General features: G+C 47.6%; 9 protein-coding genes across 9 annotated transcripts; 5 read left to right on the top strand and 4 right to left on the bottom strand.

Annotated features, from left to right (window-relative positions):
• Positions 1 to 117: 117 nt before the first annotated feature.
• Positions 118 to 1,864, top strand: FMAN_08399 (uncharacterized protein; the record flags this gene model as incomplete). The annotated part of the gene is made up of 3 exons (XM_041835315.1): positions 118 to 155; positions 205 to 550; positions 602 to 1,864. 3 exons carry the CDS (start codon positions 118 to 120, stop codon positions 1,862 to 1,864), a joined length of 1,647 nt encoding a protein of 548 aa, XP_041685491.1.
• Positions 1,865 to 2,072: 208 nt separating this feature from the next.
• On the bottom strand, positions 2,073 to 4,097 carry FMAN_08400 (related to monooxygenase; the record flags this gene model as incomplete). The annotated part of the gene is made up of 4 exons (XM_041835314.1): positions 2,073 to 3,073; positions 3,127 to 3,473; positions 3,520 to 3,694; positions 3,749 to 4,097. 4 exons carry the CDS (start codon positions 4,095 to 4,097, stop codon positions 2,073 to 2,075), a joined length of 1,872 nt encoding a protein of 623 aa, XP_041685490.1.
• Positions 4,098 to 4,612: 515 nt separating this feature from the next.
• Positions 4,613 to 5,650, bottom strand: FMAN_08401 (uncharacterized protein; the record flags this gene model as incomplete). The annotated part of the gene is made up of 1 exon (XM_041835313.1): positions 4,613 to 5,650. One exon carries the CDS (start codon positions 5,648 to 5,650, stop codon positions 4,613 to 4,615), a length of 1,038 nt encoding a protein of 345 aa, XP_041685489.1.
• Positions 5,651 to 7,211: 1,561 nt separating this feature from the next.
• Positions 7,212 to 8,330, top strand: FMAN_08402 (uncharacterized protein; the record flags this gene model as incomplete). The annotated part of the gene is made up of 1 exon (XM_041835312.1): positions 7,212 to 8,330. One exon carries the CDS (start codon positions 7,212 to 7,214, stop codon positions 8,328 to 8,330), a length of 1,119 nt encoding a protein of 372 aa, XP_041685488.1.
• A 406-nt stretch (positions 8,331 to 8,736) lies between these two features.
• On the bottom strand, positions 8,737 to 9,919 carry FMAN_08403 (uncharacterized protein; the record flags this gene model as incomplete). The annotated part of the gene is made up of 2 exons (XM_041835311.1): positions 8,737 to 9,730; positions 9,903 to 9,919. The coding sequence occupies 2 exons, from the start codon at positions 9,917 to 9,919 to the stop codon at positions 8,737 to 8,739; spliced, it is 1,011 nt and encodes a 336-aa protein (XP_041685487.1).
• Positions 9,920 to 11,139: 1,220 nt separating this feature from the next.
• Positions 11,140 to 12,321, top strand: FMAN_08404 (uncharacterized protein; the record flags this gene model as incomplete). Its single annotated transcript, XM_041835310.1, has 1 exon — positions 11,140 to 12,321. The coding sequence occupies one exon, from the start codon at positions 11,140 to 11,142 to the stop codon at positions 12,319 to 12,321; it is 1,182 nt and encodes a 393-aa protein (XP_041685486.1).
• A 578-nt stretch (positions 12,322 to 12,899) lies between these two features.
• On the top strand, positions 12,900 to 15,224 carry FMAN_08405 (uncharacterized protein; the record flags this gene model as incomplete). Its single annotated transcript, XM_041835309.1, has 7 exons — positions 12,900 to 12,958; positions 13,009 to 13,138; positions 13,186 to 13,241; positions 13,305 to 13,406; positions 13,454 to 13,761; positions 13,811 to 14,703; positions 14,757 to 15,224. The coding sequence occupies 7 exons, from the start codon at positions 12,900 to 12,902 to the stop codon at positions 15,222 to 15,224; spliced, it is 2,016 nt and encodes a 671-aa protein (XP_041685485.1).
• Positions 15,225 to 15,345: 121 nt separating this feature from the next.
• On the bottom strand, positions 15,346 to 17,128 carry FMAN_08406 (uncharacterized protein; the record flags this gene model as incomplete). The annotated part of the gene is made up of 5 exons (XM_041835307.1): positions 15,346 to 15,599; positions 15,646 to 15,887; positions 15,940 to 16,384; positions 16,445 to 16,922; positions 16,970 to 17,128. 5 exons carry the CDS (start codon positions 17,126 to 17,128, stop codon positions 15,346 to 15,348), a joined length of 1,578 nt encoding a protein of 525 aa, XP_041685484.1.
• Positions 17,129 to 18,008: 880 nt separating this feature from the next.
• FMAN_08407 (uncharacterized protein) lies at positions 18,009 to 19,368 on the top strand (the record flags this gene model as incomplete). Its single annotated transcript, XM_041835306.1, has 2 exons — positions 18,009 to 18,910; positions 18,954 to 19,368. The coding sequence occupies 2 exons, from the start codon at positions 18,009 to 18,011 to the stop codon at positions 19,366 to 19,368; spliced, it is 1,317 nt and encodes a 438-aa protein (XP_041685483.1).
• Positions 19,369 to 19,407: the final 39 nt, after the last annotated feature.

Here is a 19,407-nt window from a genome sequence, read left to right as displayed (position 1 = left end):
CAGGCGCTGCAAAGTTCACATTAAAACTCACCTCATCCGATCTTCCTCTTATCAGCGACGGAATAAGTACCAAATTCTCTACCACACTCATTTGTGGCCTACAGGAAAGCTATAGAAATGTCTGGATTCGAAGTAGTGGGTCTTATTATCGGAGTGCAAGTATGCTAGAAAATTATCGCGAACAATGCTAACAACCTTACATAGAATACCAATCGTCGTCAAAGGCCTCAACTTTTACGAGAATGATGCACAGGTACTCCTGCATCATAGAACCGCCATGAATGATCTTATCGTATCGCTACATGCGGAACATTCACGATTCCGACAATCTTGCAGTTTGTTGCTGAGAGGACTGGTTGAAGATGAGGACCTAGAAGAGCTTTTAGACAAGACTACTAAAGACGATTGGGAGACGGTATTAAGTCAAGGGCTTGAGAGGAGGCTCAAAGATAAGCTTGGATATCGCTACTATGCATACACTGAAATAATAAAACAAATCCAAGAGAAGCTTGAAAAGTTGGGGCAAGTAGTGGGCATGGGTAGGCCACAGGTATGAATTGACATCTATATTTTGTAACAAACTTACTGACAGATATCCTAGCAATGGTACGAGACGACTGAATACGAGAACCAGAAAACATGGCATAAGATTAAGAAATGCATAAAGCACAGCAAGCACAAGCAACTACTCAAAGTTATCGACAAGTACAACACAAAGTTGGAGCAAATTACACCAGGAATATTGACGCAAGCACAGATAGCACCTTCTCAGCCGAAGAAGGCAGATCTAAATTACTGGGATTCTATCAGGCAGGCGGCTATGAGTCTACACAGCGCCCTTTGTTCCGGATGGATCTGCTGCTGTTTGAATTCTCACATGACACATTTCCAGCTCGAGAATCGAGCGGCTGGAAAGAAGGGATCTCACAGGTTCAAGTTGTCGTTCAAGATGCCTGAAACAGGTGACAACGGGCAATCTGCTGAAAGCGCTGTCTGGAAAAATGCGGAGTTTGAAGCGGTTGAGAGCGAAAATCTCCCAGCGAATCTCCCTCGATCTCCCGGGGGTGTTGCTTTCGCCTCGGTAGGTACAATTGCTTCACCTAATCTCAAGGTCGAGAAGCATATCAAGGATCTCTGCAATGAACTCACGCAACTTTCCTGCCAGCTCGCAGTTCATTGCATAGGATATATACCCCAGGAAGAGCACAGGCATTACATTTATATTCCGGGGCGCCGTCTTACTTCAGACCGACCGAGGAACACAATCACTCTTTACAATTTGCTCTCGAATAAGGGTCAATTGGGTACGCACTATACCTTTGGTAGCGCGGTAACCGACAGATACGAGTTGGCCCTCATACTAGCTTCCTCCCTTCTTCAGCTACATGCAACTGCATGGCTGGGAGATTGGTGGTCTACCGACGATATACATATTTTGCCAAAGAACTCAAAGATGTCTTTTAAAGACTGCACCTTCGTCATGCAGAATTTCCCCTCATCTACCATCGCTAAAGGATCTCAACCTAACAAGACTACTACCCGCCAGATGGTCATTCGAAATGAAGCAATATTTCGACTCGGGGCGACTTTGGTTGAGCTCTCTACTGTGGCAACGCTAGAGGCACAAGAAGAAGTTGACGACCATAGGATCACGGAAGAATTGACGGACTTCAACACAGCGGAGAGACTTTCAAAGGCTGTTGCACTCAACAATGCACTTGAGTGGAATGCAGTGGTAGATCGATGTTTACGATGTGGCTTCCATTCACCTCCGGACTTTACAAGGAAGGACTTCAGAGCAGAGTTTTATCAGTGCGTTGTAGGACCATTGGAGAAACTATACAATGACTCAAAGGTTGACTGAGACTTAAATGACGGATTTGGAGTTGACACCCACAGACGACGTCCTCAATCCGACAAGAGCGATTTTTGTTACAGTGTTTTACTCATGAAACTTCACACTGATAAGATAGATGTAACGTGCAAAGATTATCTTTTTGAGCAAGGACGCATGTATCCGCAACTTTCTTGTTGTAATGAAATGTAAATTTGTTGAGAAAAGGTCAAATCTATCAGTAAGAGAATGGCCTGGCCAGGTACTTGGGATCCCTCTCTGGCTTCTCTTCCGGCGGTACATCTACTACATCCGGGTTAACATACCAACTCGGATCACCCTGCTCCTCCTCCTCCATAACACACATACTCCACCCGTTGCCCAACCATCTAAGTCTATTCTCATGCATCTCCTCAAACTCAAAGTCCTCCCATCTCGGTGCCCTTAGTGCTTCTAGTGCATGCATGACACTTCCGGGCCAAAGAGCAGATATCTTGTCGCCATGTCCGCCCCCAATCTTATACCAAGATTTACAGTCGTCCATGTAGACTGTCTTCTTGAAGTACTCGCCAATGTAGTCTGCAAAGTCTTGAACACGCGATGCTTTGGGCGTCATGGTCACGTAGTCCTCTTTCTGGAGCTTGCGGATGCACTTGACGATATAATCGCCCTCTGCCTCTAGCAGACAAGTCAAGGAGCCGGCACCAATCGCTGAGTTGGGGCCCAGCATCATGAAGTAGTTTGGGAAGCCATCCACAGTCATAGTGAGATACGTTGCAGGGAACGGATCAAACTTCTCCTTCAATGTTACTCCATGTTTGCCGACGACAGGGAAGGGAGGAGTGTAGTTAGTCTGGAAGCCCGTTGCACAGACCAAGACATCGACATCGACTTGTCGGCCTTCTGGTCCACTGAGCTTCAGGCCCGTCTCATTGATACTCTCGATACCTTGTGTGATGAAGTTGACGTTGGGTTGAGACAGAGCTTCGAGATAACCTGGTCCAGGTGTCAGGCGCCGACATCCAACACCAAAGCCTGGCGAGAACGATTCTAGAAGATCGGGTCGTGAAGCAAGAACATCATTGGTGATTTTTGAAAACATGGCCACGAAATCTTTCTGCATGTCTGAGCCTCGAAGTGTTGAGAGATGAACCAAGTTGCCGTCGTCCTCGATGCGCTTGCGGAAGCGAAGATACTCATCATCACTCTTGACGAATTCTGCCAGACGAGCGGCCGAGACTATTACCATGTTAGACAATGCAGTTTCGCTGAAGTCAGTCTCGAGGACTTACACTCAATGTCAGAAGGATCCCATCCCAATTGCTTCATCGTCACATCGCCGAAGCGGTTCGATATCCAGACCTTGCTACGCACGAAGCAGTTCAACTTGGCACCCTCCACCTTTTGCAGCTCCGGCACTATCTGAATCGAGCTGGAGCCACCACCGATGACACCAATATTCTTGTTCTTGAAGTCATATTCCTGATCCCAGGCTGCCGAATGCATCTTCTTGCCCTTGAAGGTATCAAAGCCAGGAATGTCGGGCCAGGAGATTGTGTTGAGGTTACCTCTTGCTGCAACAACGACATCTACTTCCTCGGAGATGGTCTCTCCTTTGTTGGTCTCAACCGTGACGTGCCTGATGATGTCAGCGTTTGGTCAAGATGAGGCTATGTAAGAAATACCATTTCTTGGCGGTATCATTCCAAGTAGCGTTGGTCACTCTGTGTCCGAGATGAATGAAGCGCTTGGCACCGTATTTCTCTGCCACGCCGTCGATGTAGGCGCAAATTTCGTGTGCAGGGGCATAAAAGCCCGACCAAGCCTTGTTTGGGGCAAAGGTGTACTGATAGGAATGAGCTACAGGCATGCATGTCAACAACTTGCAATCTCATATGAAGTTCTCTTACTTACAAGGAATATCGCAGGCACAGCCTGGATACCGATTCTCCCACCAAGTTCCTCCTACGCCTTCATTCTTCTCATAGATCTTAAGATCGATGTTGCGTAGACGCTGGGGAATCCTGATGCCGAGGTAGACGCCTGAATACCCAGCGCCAATCACACGGACCTTGAGAGGCCGTTGGTTCTCGACTGGAGCATCCTTGCAAGTGAACGCCTCATGAACCCCATTTGCATGAGCGGTGGATCCGTTTACCACTTTGTCTGAAGTGGGCTTTTGGTCCAAGACTGGTTTATTGCCCATTGTCTGCGGTGGGAAAATCGCGGGCTCATGAGCTGGGTTTGACGAGTATATCCCCATAATGAAAGCGCTTGACGAAGGAAGAGATTTGTAATAATGGTATGGTTTTTATCTTCAATTGAACAATAACGGTGAGTCCAGCTTTATGTGAAATTCAGCACCTGTGACTGGGTTGAAGGCGGAATATTTACAAGACAACTCCTCCAAGATGCTGACAGAAATAATGTTCACGCTCCCTCGGCTCATCATCGTGTAACGCTTAACCCCTCTTTACACTGCAGAATACATTAACCGCAACGCCCGATTGTATTGCTGCCGCTGTGTAACGCCTGGTGTTATTGCCGCGCTGTCCCACCATGGTGTTATTGCCGCGCTGTCCCACCATGGTGTCGTTGCCGCCCTGTTCCCTGCAAGGTGCATCTGCCGCCCTAGCTTATGCTCACTTTTGCATGGATCAGATATTGCTTATACTCCATTTTATTTTGGCCCTCCTAGTATATGGTCTCGTGGTCGGTTAGTTCCTTTAAGATGTATTTTATTCTTTTCTTCTTCTATAATTAGAATTACCAAGAGTCCTAACGCAAGACAAAGCCCGGAGAGACTGGATCTTCGGCATTAATAAAAAACCGTGTTTCTGCAACAAGATATGCCTGGCCTCTCACGCGCACAACGCAGGCAGGAAAACCCTCGACTGGACTCTGGCCCTTAGATACAATCTCAGCCTCGAAAGCTGACCCGATGACAGAGTGGTGTAAGAGTTTCGAGTTCTCTCCGAGTCGACCTTCGGCGAGTAGGATAGCCATCCTTCCGCAAGTCCCAGAACCACAGGGAGAACGGTCGATCTGTCCATCGCCGTAGACATTGATGCTCTTCTGGACGATCCATCCCGAGCCTTTGCTGTTTTCCTCTTCTTGGAAAAAGAGCATCGCGTACAGTTCGTGGGTGCCATACTTTGCCCTATCGCCAAGACATGCCTTGATCTCTCGTTGAATTCTGACAAATTCATTTGCATTGCTTGGCTTAACCTCGAGACCTAGCTGAGTGGTATCTACCGACGCTATCACAGCGCCAGCAAATGTCAGGTCGACGGAAATATCAAAATCGCAAGAAGGGATTGCCACAGATAACCCTTTTGCTATCTGATAGGTAGAGACGTTGATAAAGTCGGCATGTATAGATTTGTTATCCTTTCTCGTGACTGACGCCACTACGCGGCCCGATGGGACATCAATGACAACATCTACAACCCCATTCTCGGGGGCATGAACAAGACCCTTATATATAGCCCAATAGCCTAGCGCAATAGTGCCATGGCCACATGCCGTTGAGAAACCATCTTTATGCCAGAATAGTACGCCAAAAGAAGCCCCAGAGTTATTCGGAGGGGTAATAAAGCCACCGTACATATCGGCGTGTCCTCGAGGCTCATGGCTAAGAAATATGCGAAGCCGATCAAGCGGATGGTCTTTAGTATTGGTAATCTCGATACGGCGCTCCGAAACAGTCTCAGCTTCAGGCAAAAATCCTGATGGCAGGTGCTGAATGATTCGGAAAGGCTCACCAGCGGTATGCCAGTCCTCAGACTCAACCCAGTAAGACGAGTTTTCCGCCATGGCTTGTATACGTAAAAGGGTAAGAAATAATTAACTTATAACAGTGGAAATGATGACAGGAATTGATTTGGTACAGATTTGTGTAAAGCGCCGTTGATAATTATGATGAGGGAGCTTAAATGAAGTCTTAAGGGAAGGCTAGAATTTTATGCAGTGGTCCACAAATCAAATAGGCAGGAAACCCCGAGCCACTATCTGACTAATGATAACTCGGGAGCGTTACCGACTGTATAGCGGGGAGAATAACAAACGTGACTAATTTCTTTGCTCGAGCTTCTAAAAAGATCAAGTAAACACTTATTTACTAGACTAGCCCACGGCATATGCATATTATGGCCCAGCACTAGACTTCTGCACTTTTGCATACCCTCTACTGAATGACTCTAGACGGAGTACTCATGTATGGGCGCAGCCATTCAGAAAGAAAACTGAGTGGAACTAAACTCTTTTTTCTTTGAATCGAGTACTTATACACAAATGCTTGCACTGCTCGATAGTTGTGATTTGCGCCACGGTGCACTTACGGACCTCATTACGGCGCTTTCATTACTATAGGTAGAGGAAGATTCGCTACATATCGAAAGATTGCAATAAAACTCTAACGTTCTGATATTTGGCAATCTTCAAGATAGCATTACCTGCAGCCAGGTCTGTTACCCTAAACCTTATGCCTTTAGACACAACAAAGCCATCAACAAGCCACAATGCAAGCCGCTCTCTATCTTGGCCTTCTAACCCAACTCCACTTTCTGCGAGTTCAAGATCTCTCCAATTTGTCATGTCTAATCTACCTTAAGACTGGACTATATAACCTCTTCTGACTTAAATAGGCATTCTTGTACCTCTAAGACCCTCTTGGGGAAAAAAATAAGAGGCTTATAGATTCACTCGTGCAAAACATTACTTAACTGTCAATAGGGCAGTTGCCGAGCATTTACTACAGTAAGCAACACGAACGGCTTTAGTGAATCTCAGGAACGAGGAATGGCTAATTGAGAGGCAAGAATTATAATAGCATACGTAATTAACCCTTCAAACCTCATCCGGAAGCGAATGCCGGTGCGTATGTGTCCTGGCTGGTTATACTGGTGATTCTTACTTGAGGTCGTGTTCTCCTGCCTCGATGGCACACATGAAGAAGCCAATTTGGCTGTGAAATATCATTTGTAAGCAGAACAAGTTGTTGATTTATAATCAAGTTTGAACCGCACCTGACCTTAGGTAGCCTTGGGGTATCGCTCGGGAATACTTTCCCGTGTTTCTCTGTGTCTTGGTTTGATAGATGGCACGGGTGATTAGGCCAGAGGTATCCTTATGGATTCATACTCATCCCCTTCTCATAGACATCCCTTCAAGACTCGGCCGTGTATCCGGTGCCACTACGGATCAGCTACCGTGCGGCAGAATGCATGACACTGACAATGCAGGGCGATGGTCATATCGGAATTCATAAGTAGGGCTGGTATTGCTTGGCATATCCTTCACAACCAGCACCATTCCCAATTACCCATACTCTGGCACTATAACCCAGTTTCAACTTCCACATATATCACCTACGACAATGCAGATCAACAACATCACTGTATTCAGTTACCAGGCCAGTTTCAATAATGGCACGTATACCATGTCTGGTGGTCGTTCCACTTCCGGACAGCCTTCCATTGTCATTCGGATCCGCACAACCGGCGCCCCTCCCATAGAAGGATGGGCGGAGACAGCGCCTTTGGGCAGCAACTACCTCCCCAGCTCATTCGCTGCAGAGATCGCGGCGCTTAAGGAGTTAGGTCCACTTATTATCGGCCTAGACCCTCGATCACCCGCAGCCATCGATGTCATTATGGACCGCGCCATGATGGCAGGCACAGCAGCCAAGGCTGTTATCAACATGGCATGTTGGGATATCCTAGGCAAAGCTACTGGGCTGCCGACTTCCACTTTACTCGGGGGATCCCTTACTAAGAACCCACCTGGCTTTTGTATCATCAACTTCGGAGATCCAGACACGGGCGTGAAGGATGCTCTCGCCGAAGCCGAAAAGGGATTTAAATTCATGCAGATAAAGGCTGGAGCCGTCGACCCACTGAGTGATGCCAGACGTGTCAAGGCCATTCGCAAAGCTCTCCCGGAGAGTGTCAGTGTCTGGGCTGATGCAAATGCTGGTTGGAACCTGGATCAGGCATTGACCTACACCCGCGCCCTTGGGCAAGATATTACCGTTCCTCTCGAGCAGCCTTGCCGGCTAATGTCTCACTGTGCTGAGGTCGGACGGCGTACCGGTCTCCCTATTGTCATGGATGAGGGCATCGTGACAATGCTTGATCTCATCACAGCCCACGGGGCCGGAGTCACGGCGATAAATATTAAGCCCTCTCGCGTTGGCGGGTTCACTAAGGCGCGAACCTTGAGAGATGCTGCTATTGCACTTGATATAAAGGTGAATGTCGATGACACATGGGGATGCGCTCTTACAACTGCGCAAAATATGCAATTAGCTGCTTCTACACCCCCTGAACGGCTGCGTGCTGTGGATCTCTTTACGGAATGGATAAACCCGATGATTGCGGATGTCCCTCAGATGCGGTCTGATGGTCGAGTCAACTATACCATCCTTCCCGGCAACGGGTTCGGCTCGGTCAATCTCGATATGCTCGGGGAGCCCTTGTTCCAGGTTAATGCTTGAGTATTCTGATACACTAGGGTTTCAACTATTGCTACTCATATTAATTAACTGGTGACTTCATATAAGCGATTCCTCGCATATCAAGCTTATAGAAAGAGTTATGTGGCGTGCTAGCAAATTGTATGCTGTTCCGAGTTGGCCACACGATAACAAGTTTGGGCTGTATAGATCAGGACGCCAGTGCAACAATGGAATAAGCTAGCAACTCAAATTTCAGAGGCACATTGGTTTCGTCTACCCTCAAACGGTATCTAGCATGATCCGTGAAACCCGAGCGGCGATGGGGGAATGGGATGGGAGAGATACATCGCAGTGTTATGAGTTGTAAATTACAGTTCTCAACGCAGGTTATCAATTGAACTAGGTTCATCCATCGAACCGTCAGCATGGGTTTACTGTGTTTCTGTTACTTCGTGAGTCGCAATGTAGCAGCCTCCGCGGTAACAACAGCAGGGATATCTTCAAATATATCACATCCCTCCGCACTCCAACCCAGAAGTTTACGCGCCCTGATGGCTTTGCTGCGCGAATTCGTACCCCAGAGTAACGTGCCATAGGACCAGATGGCGTTTACGTCCTCCGCGCTCAGGCTTTGCACTTCCAGAGTCTTCACAAGCCCTCGATCTTTTGCCTCTTCGGCAATCCTTTCCGTCACAGCCTTCCAGCTGAAGTGGCCACTTTCAACAAAATAGAAGCCTTTGGTTCCCCAGTCAGCTTGACCGCCTCCCTGAGCAGCAGCCTCAACAAGCTTTAAGAACAGCTTTGATAAGTCGTGAACGTGCACTGAATTCCAAATGTTTTCGCCACCTTGCACGGTAAAGGCAACACCCCTTTGCAAGATGTACGATACTAATTCGGGGACCTGAATACTCCGCTGATTGCCGGGTCCTCGCCCTGGACCGTAAATAGTCGGAGGACACACGATGGCTGTCTTACCACCTCTCTTGGCTGCGTCAAGGATGGCCAGGTCAACCTCTTGGTGAGGGGAATTGTTGGCGGGTGAAATGACTTCATCAAGGCCATCCCAGTCATCGAAGATCCGATCCCGTCGACTCCCGTACATACCGGCGTTCAAATCAGGGAAGCAGATGAGATCGGCTCCGGACAAGTGGATCACGAATCCCGGCGCAGTCTTACGGGACAGTCCTTCTGCGATGGCCTTGGCGGCGGCTTCATGTTCGCAACTGGCCCAATGGCAAGTAATGTCGGCTTCGGAGACTTGCTTTGCGATCAAGTCGGAATCGTCTAAGCTCCCGTATACGAGACGGATAGACGGATATTGGCTTGTAACTACATCGCCTTTCTCTCTGCTCCGAACAAGAGCCGTGATTTCGTACTCGGGATGCTCCTTTGCCAACGTGTAGAGAGCGTCACCACCGACATAGCCGGTAGCACCTGTTCTAGACCTGGGAATTAGCTTCTTCTCTACCGAGAGGTGTGTTATATCGCAATAGTTTGCGAGAATAGAGTCATCAGAAACAAAATGTAAGTACTTGCATGAAGATTTTCGTCATTGAGTGTTCAAATGTCAAGCTCGATCATAGCTTTCTTCTTCGTCGCCTCGAGACTGACTTATTAGAAGAAGCCATTTAATAACATTTATATCGACCAACCTGCTTAATAATTCTATTGCCATTTGTAAGCAAAGTGAGCCGCGAGTTGAGGGAGGTTCTCACCGGCAAAACACTAACCCCAAAACGGTAATAAAAGAGGCCAAAGAAATCACCACTTGCCATACCTCGGAGTCGCTTGCCCTTCCAGTTTCATTAGAGCCCTTATTACCGCTTTATATCCGAATCGTGTCACTGCCATAATTCCCCGCGGAGAGTTGCCAGCTCCTGTGTCCCATGATAAAGGTCTGCCAATAGGAACGTATCTTCTGTATTTGTTATTTGGAGGTCACATGAAGTTGGGCATGTTCCACAGTTGATCGCGTTGGAGGACCATATTAGTAAGTTCTGCTCTAGTTGATTGGGGATCGTTGCAGGGCGTTTCATCATATTCCAAAAGCAGAGAAATATATGTCGAACGTTGGAGGAAAGCATGTTTTTGAGATAGATGCTGAAGCCTCCTTTGGGTTGGTGATAGTCCCAGACTTACTGATACAAATGTCTCGCTGGCCCAGGCCAACGCTCCCAACAACTCAATTCAAGCCGGCTTTTTGATTGGCTTGAATTAGGGGGGGTCAGGCTTGAGTTGCAGCTAAGTCAGCCAATTAGACTTGAATTGAATTGACTGACTTGTAAGATTTTGGTATATCCTAATTAGGTTAGTCTGATTTTAGATAAGATAAGATAAGATAAGAGGACTCACCTTAAATCTTTGTAATTTTCTAAAAAAAAAATAAAAGTAAAAGGTACCTATATATTACTAATTTTACTATGCTGACTTGCTGACTTGCAAGTCAGGGCCTAGGTAGACTTAACTTATGGCCTTTTTTCCTGACTTGCAAGTCAGGGGGTCAGACTTGAATTGAATTGAACGACTAGAATTATTGGGAGCGTTGGCCCAGGCCTCCAGTTGGTCTCAGCTGAAGAATCCGTGAGAATCCGTGGTGGGCACGGAAAATCCGTAAAGTGCCAAGTGGGTACGGATACGGGCAACTTATCTCATGACCTGATGTACCCCGCAAACTCGGGGAGCTGGCTTGATAAGATAAGATAAGGTTCATGCTATATCGGTCGAGACATGATTATAAGGAAGGGCGTTGTGACGAGAGTATGAGATTAGCAGCCAATCCCACTTCCTTTTATCCCTCAGCAATCTTTCAATCGTTATAGAATTACAGTCTATCACCTTTCACTTCAGCATGTCAAACAGCAACTTCCAAGTGGCCGTAGTTGGCCTCGGTGCTCTCGGTAGCGCAGCAGCGTATCAAGCTGCTATCAAAGGAGCTACAGTGATTGGCTTTGAGCAATATGACTTTGGCAACATCTACGGATCTTCACACGACACATCCCGTATCGTCAGAACATCTTACGGCTCACCAGACTATGTGGCTCTAGCCCGTGCAGCTTACAAGGACTGGGCTGAGCTGGAACGTCGAAGTGGTCTTCAAATGCTCACAATCACTGGCGGGGTTGTCTTCTTCCCCAAACTGGCCGATGACGGAGCATCTCTGAACAAATTCGAGAAGAGCATGAGTGCTTCTGAGTTCATGAGGAGTCTTGACGCAAATAGCATCCCGTATGAGGTTCTCAGCTCTCAAGAAGTCAAGAAGCGCTGGCCTTCTTTTGACATTGCGGAAGGAGTTCAGACGATCTACACTGCCGACTCGGGAATCGTACATGCGTCCAAGTCTGTGGCAGCCATGCAGTATCAAGCTCGTGCCAATGGCGCTGTTTTGAAGGAGAAGACGCGTGTGGATGAATTGGTCCCTGATTCAAACGGCAAGGGCATGACTATCAAGACCTCACGAGGGCAATTCCACGCCGACAAAGTCATCTTGGCTTGTGACGCGTGGACCAACAAGCTGATCACACCGCTTGGAACAAACATACCGCTCCAGATCATGCAAGAACAGGTTACCTACTACAAACCGACCGACATCACCCCATTTGACGATGCAAAGTTTCCTGTATGGATCTGGGCTGGCAACAGATATTTCTACGGGTTCCCCAGCTATGGCGAGCCAACAATCAAAGCAGGCCGCGATACATCCAATAACTTCATGACGCCCGAAGAACGCACCTTTGTTCCATCTGATGATTTGTTCAACGAATTGACCTCGTTCATGGGCGATCTGATACCCGACAAGGGTCAGGCGATTCGAACAGTCACTTGTCAATATGCTATTACTCCTGATCGTCAATTTGTTATCAGCCCTTTGAAGAATCATCCCAATGTTATTATCGGATTGGGAGGAGGTCATGCATTTAAGTTTGCTCCGGCAATTGGCCGTGTTTTGGCAGAGCTTGCGATTGATGGTGAGACGAAGGAGGATATCTCCAACTTTGGGATCCCTAGGGTAGGGGCAGACAGCAAGTTGTAAAAGCAGCGCATTTAGACAGCATTAATAAATATCACCATAAACCACAAATCGTCTAATTATAATTAGAAGATCGCGAGAAACATAAACAACTTACAATACTTGTCAAAGGATTCTTCTATCCAGCTTATTGATTTCGTTCATAAACACGAATGTTTCGTATTCATGCGTTGAGAGACTTTGAGATCACCTACTGATAACGTCACCAGTAATATGGACTTGATAAAACATATAAGAATTGAAAACAATACAATAGTTGTATAATAGAGTTTAACGCGTAATACCTACTTTTCCTCGATTAAGCCATTTAAAAAGAAGGTATTCGCCGTTGCAAGCCACTGTCTCTTATCGCAAAATTAGGTGGCCGATAAGACAAGACCCGGAATTTTAAAGCAGGCCGAGCCAGTGGCGAGCTCCCTGCTCTCAGTGGCTTTTTTACCCCCGCACTTTTGACTCGAGGCCCATGCTCAGTAGTCAAACGCGAAGCATACATAATGATTGATGAGCACCAACTCTGAATGTCACCAACCGCTCTCCAGTCTGTGCAACATGCAAATCCATCACATCAATAAACACACATCATGAGTGCCCCAAGATCAAGACAATATCGACGCGTTGCTCAGGCTTGTGATAATTGCCGGTACGTTTATCCCCGGATCGACGCAGATTTAATTGCTGATGAGGTTGCAGTCGCAAGAAGATCCGTTGCCCAGGTGAAAGACCGCGATGTTCAGCATGTACACGTCTTCGCCAACAATGCTCGTTCACTGAGACCAATCCTATCAATCATGATACCACGAGTAGGCTGGAGAATCGCATGGTAAGGCTACTCATCTGAATTCTAATACCTCTTACTGAGAGCTGCAGTCAAGTCGACTTGAACAACTTGAGGATAAGTTGGATAGCTTAATAAGTAGAGTTGTGTACGTTGAATAGTACCTTGCTCTGGGTCGTGTAGCGAGTTCATCTGGACTGACGATATGCAGTCCTCCATCAATGCAAGAAACTACACCAACATCAACGTCAGACAGGAATAACCGTATACCGTCATTCTCATCAATATCGCCCCACACGACCCTTCCATTAATGTAAGTTCCCCCCTCAGGCCTTACTTGTACGTGCTAATGAAGGACAGATCGTCAATATCAACAGAAGTTACTACAAGGGCTATTGACTTTTACTTTCGCCATATCCATCGGCAACCTCTTTGGCTTTTCGGCGAGCGTCCGCTGTTACCTTCCGATACATCCGAGGAACTGATCTATGCCATGCTGGCCCTAAGTATGACTTACAATACGGAAGATATGCCAATGGATAACCTTCAAAGCCCTGACTCTTACAACAAAACTGCCCGAAGAAGTGTTATGCTTCAGATTGCGGAGGGCAGAGTGACCATCAGGTGTGCCCAGGCGCTGTGTCTACTAGCGTATTACAACTTCATTTGTGAGCCAATTTTTATTCCCTTTGTAAAAATACTGCTAACACGCAGAAGTGGGCAACATACCCATGGCTGGCTTCGACATAGCAACTGTTCAGAACATGATCCAGCTTCTCCCCGGCAGTGAGCGCAATCCAAGTGGCTCAGCAGTCTCACAAGAGAAATCCCGACTATTCTGGAGTGTTCAGTACCTCAGCTCTTCTTGCGGCAGACCAGTCCTATTGCCATCTATACCAACAAGTATCGACACGCCTCAAATGCTCACGGTCCAAACCCGAGATTCTCTGGGAAGCTGCATTGCAGCTCCAAAGGCTACCCACTCGGGCTTACGGGAAACTCTCGTTGACGTATGGTCTCAGTCCCTAAAGATTTGCGAGCTTTGGAGTGATGTCAGACTCTACGTCGCCAAGTGCTTCGAAGGCCTAGCCAAACGTCCCTGGCATCCGGATTCCGACTACACCAAACTTTGTTCGCGGATGTTGGAGATTGAGATGATCTGGCCGGTCTCTATAAGTTATAACGCAGCCAAGTTCCCAGAGATTTCGCCCGTGGAGGTAGAGAATAACCGCATGGATTGGCTGCCCTGGCTCAGGGTTCAGATGACCTACCATACCATTCATTGCGTCCTTAATCATCCATCTCTGTACACCGTCATGGCTGAAACACCAAAGAGTAGACTTGGAGGCGACTCGTTCTGGAGAGCATCTTATCTGAAAGCCCTAAGACATTGTACTTGGGTATCGAGGTTAATTCGGACGGCGGAGGAGAAGAATTTGCGACTGGCTGATCCCTTCTTTGCTCAGGCAGCAGCGATAGCCAGTACATTGCATCTATACTGGACCAGGACTAATGATAGTCAGCTGCAAGCATCTTCTGTGAGGAATCTTGAAGTTTGCAGGAATCTCGTGAGAGAAATGGCTACATGCTGGCCAGTATGCAAGACAATAGTATGTCCCCCGCTCAATGGATGCATTTCCTTGATCACTAACATCTATGTCAGGAGCATACTCTAGATCAGTTCATCGAGTCCACTGATCGATCAACCCAGATGGCAACTGACAGATCGTCCCCAGCCGTTGTCAGAACATCTCTCATCTGGGTCCTGCTAGATGTAGCTGCACCACAATTCCCCAACTACCATGATCAGAGCGTCCACGGTCGAGATGTTTGGGGCGGTCATGCAGCCACTCAGGACGAAGATGGCCTTCCAAGGTCTGAGGCGAGTTCACCGCCAACAGATATGCGAGAGTCAACAGCTCAATACGCCTCACCTCCAGCTTGGATATCTGAAAGAACAGATGCAAACCCACAAGAGACAGTGGAGAGTGGGGAGATTACGGTACAGCATGGGGTCGGTAATGAGCATGTGACTACGCATGATTTGGCCTGGGGGCCTTGGGAGAATCTTGGACCGATGGGGGAGAACTTTAGTATGAACATGGACTGGTGGGACATGAATCAATTTTAAATGTTAGGGCATAGTGAAACCAGTCAAAATGATAAAGAATAATATCGACTACTGAATAGTACACTGCCGCGATGTATACTGGAGGTTTGAAGCTCTCATGGCAGCTTATGAGCCCCCTTCCCTAAGATGCACTTCGACCATATGGCTCGAATGGGAGAACAACAGAAACGATAGCCATGACAAAGAACAAGGCCCCAGATATGTACAATGGTGCTATAGTAGTAGTATCAGCAGTCACCGCAATGACAGCAGAAAGAAGACCCATGATATGGTTGAGCGAGACCGCGATACCATTGCCTGTAGTTCGATGCTCAGACGGGAACACCTCAGCGGTGTATGCGTAGAGTGTACCGTAGTAGAGGTTGATGCAAACAGCTAAGGCCTGTTAGTACTAATATCATGAGGGATATGGTTAACTTACAGATGCAGCTGCTGATGGCAAGGTTTTGAGCCGGAGTCTTGATGATGGTGTAGCAGAAGAAGAAGATGGCTGTGATCACAGCTCCAATGGCCATTGTGTATCGTCGTCCAAGGAAACTCACTTCAGCAAGGCCAGCGGCAATGAGAGGACCGAAGATGGCGCAGATGTTGGTGATGGTGTAATCGCGCCAAGTCTCGGTGAAGGAGGGCTTGTAGTCGGGAAGACGGCTGCTGAGAAGGGATCTGAATCTATTAGTCTGGATCGCTCTAGTATGTTGGGCTTGGTAGGACTCACGGGAGATAAAGGAAGAAAAGAGGGTAACCAAGACCAATCAAAGTCCAAGAAAGCCAGATGAGACAAGTCGACAGAGCCAGCTTCTTGGTCGAAAAGAGTCCCTTGACGTGACCAACGAGACTCTTGCCTAAGCCACGAACAGCCAATCCCCTGCTACCACCGTGCTCGGGAATATGAGCTGTACCACAAGCCTGAAGACCATCAAGCGTCAATGAACAAGGTCGCTTGTAGGTGCTGGCAAGCTTCTGAAGCATAGCAACAAGTTCCTCCTCTTTGCCGTTGGTAACTAAGAACTTTGGAGTCTCAGGGAGACGTATGATGAGAATACGCAGGGCGGACATGACGAACATGAGGGCTCCGCCGGTGAACATGATGAGTCTCCAAGATTTGTTGTTCTGCCATGTACATGTCTCGACCGTAGCGACGCAAGTCCAATCGTTTCGAGCTATAAAGATGTCGAGTTAGTTACTAATCTCATGGAGGTCACACGAAAGAGGTAGCTTACAGTAGTAGCCCCAGGCGATGAAGCCAGCGCTGGCCTGACCAACACCCCACCATCCAGCCATAGCAGTAATAACCCACTGCTGTTTCGCAGGGACAAACTCCAGCATGACAGTTGGATCCAAGACAAGGTTACCGCCAGCTCCAAAGCCAAGAAATGCTACAAAGACACAGAAGGCAACCCAGCTAGGCCCAGCTCCTGCGACGATGGTAGCAATGGCAGCGATGAAGAGAGTAGTGTTGAAGGCGATTCGTCGACCGATTATATCTGCGCCAAAACCCCAGAAGAGAGCTCCCATCTGGAGTCCGGCATACAGAGCCATGGTCGAGCCTGTAGGATAGCCTCCGTGACCGATCTCAAGGTAGGCTTGGCCAGCTGCAACGCTCTGGAGGAAGGCTACCAGGGAGTCAGCTGCGAAGCCAAAGCCTGTGAGACAGCATAGCTTGAGATGGAAATTGGTCCATCCGATTTCGTTGATGGTCTAAAAAGTCAGTATGATCAACACACACCGCTCCTTTATGATCTCACCTCGTTGACAAGATTGATCTTAGCCGACAAAACAGGATCAACAACGTTACCAAGTTCATTAACAGTGCTGACATGATACGACACATCATCGGCAGCAATGACGTCCTTCTCCTGATCACGACTCTCCTTAACAGAACCAGAAGCTTCAATATTCGACATTGTAACAAATTCTCAAATCATACGATGTAGAAGATACTATGCAAGATCTTGCGTCAAACATGGAGACGGATGTCGCTTTTAAACCTGAATCGGTAATTCTCCATGATAATTCTCCAGGCTTGGCCGCTCGGCTATCAAAGCTTCAGTGGAAATTGATACGCACTACCCCACAAACTGGGAGGGTAGCGCTATCGAGAGAAGGCGGGGTGAAGGGATGCGAGACATGGGCACCAATAGGGGCAGTGTTGTGATCTGGCCAAGATGATTAGGTTGAGTGTATTTGTTTAGAGCGGAGTATGATTGGGACAGCTCTTGTCGAGACTGTTCTAGAGGGGCTATTTCTACGTTTGTTTCAATGTATTTGGTAATAATTATGGAAAGAGTATGGCTATGGTATGTCCCTGTCACAAAGCAACGTCTAGAGAGGTGAGCCTCACCATTGAGATTCCATAGAGCATGTATGCCTTTCCAGCTTATCAGTATATCTTCATCAAAGAACTCACAAATCTCAGTATTTCCTGTTGCTCTTTGGGGTTCCTTGGTTGGATTGTCGTTTGGTTTGGGTTAGTTTCCGTGTTTATCATGATAAGCCTCGTTCCCGAAGTCGGACACGGACCGAACACGGATTCTTCCCGTGTCTGCAACGACTGGTTCCGTGCCCCCACTACAACCATTTGACGGCGGACTCGGAATCTAGCTCCCCGGCCTATTATTATCAGCGGCCAGGGTCCGAGTTTATGATAGTCAAATAGCACATCACATGAAGTCAGCCACGTAGAGATTCTACTAGAATAGTCTCAGACCATGTCCATAAAGACCCTATTCATGACTCGTCAATACAACAACAACTTAACGCTTAACTTCTCTAACCCTTGCAAACATGTCCATGTTCATCTCGCCCTCTTTCATGCACTATCTCTTTTCAGCCGCTGGCGTTGCAGCGCTCATATCCTTGCTGGCGAGGTATCTCTCACAATCCCGACCCCATAAAGATCCCGTCCCCGCATTTCTCAAAGACACCACTTCCACAGCACGAGCTTTACCCGCTTCTTGGTATAGATCTCCAGAAGTATACGAGCTTGAACGGCGGGCCATCTTTGCCAAGAAATGGATCCTTACTACTCACAAGCTCAGATTCACAGAGCCAGGCTCATGGGTCAAGTTTGAGCAAGCAGGCTTTCAGTTCTTTCTTGTGAAGAACAAGCAGGGACAGATCAATGGCTTCCACAATATCTGTAGGCATCGTGCTTTTCCTATCATGACGGAAGATAAGGGAAAGTCAAGTATCCTCTCTTGCAAATACCATGGTTGGTCATACGGTCTTAACGGTCAACTCGCGAAAGCTCCGGGATATGACGACATGAAAGGCTTCGACAAGACTAAAAACAGTCTTCTACCTGTCCACGTTCACGTTGATGCCAAAGGCTTCATTTGGGTCAACCTCGACTCTTCAAAAACGCCTGAGGACTTCTCAACTGAGTTCAAGAACATTGATCAGATGGCAAGACATGAGGGCTTCAATTTCGAGGACTATCATTTTGATCATACCTGGGGCATGAGCGGTGACTACAACTGGAAGACGTTGGCTGATAACTACAACGAATGTTATCACTGCAAGACCGCCCATCCAGATGCAGCGGACGTCGCTGATCTATCGGCATATCGAGTCGATACCAAGGGCGGTAACATTGAACACTTTGCCAACACTAAACCCGAGATGGAAGAACAAGGTCTCAAGATCGTGAGCAACTATTACTTCCCCAACGCCTGCATGACTGTGTCGTAAGTCTCCCCTTCACATTCCCCTCCTTAGCTAACATTTTAGCCCCAATTTCTTCTACATGATGCGATGCGTTCCCACTTCGCCCGGCCACTGCTCCATGGAGTACGAAGTCTACCGACATAAAGATGCCACTGATGAAGGCTTCCAGACGATTGATGCAATGTTCAAAAGGATCTTGGCTGAGGATAAATGGCTCTGCAATAATGCACAGAAGAACCTCAACGCTGGCGTGTTTGTTAATGGCGAGATGCATCCTAAGATGGAGCAAGGTCCTCTTTACTTTCAGCATCGCGTTAGAGGTATCTTGAATGGCCATTATAAGTTGGAGAAGGCAGCTGGGAAGGAGATCAACCCGGCGCAGCATGTTCCATCTGATGCTTCTCGTGGCACGGAGAGTGACATGATATTTTGTTCGGGGTTGGCTTGCGGAAAGGACGCTGAACACCTTGCTTGGTAAATAGCAAGCATCAACCTGTTGGCCATATCCCGAGTGATA

The sequence above is a fragment of the Fusarium mangiferae genome, assembly GCF_900044065.1.
Source record: "Fusarium mangiferae strain MRC7560 genome assembly, contig: FMAN_scaffold009, whole genome shotgun sequence".
NCBI lineage: Eukaryota > Fungi > Ascomycota > Sordariomycetes > Hypocreales > Nectriaceae > Fusarium > Fusarium mangiferae.
This window is presented reverse-complemented; position numbering and strand designations above follow the sequence as displayed.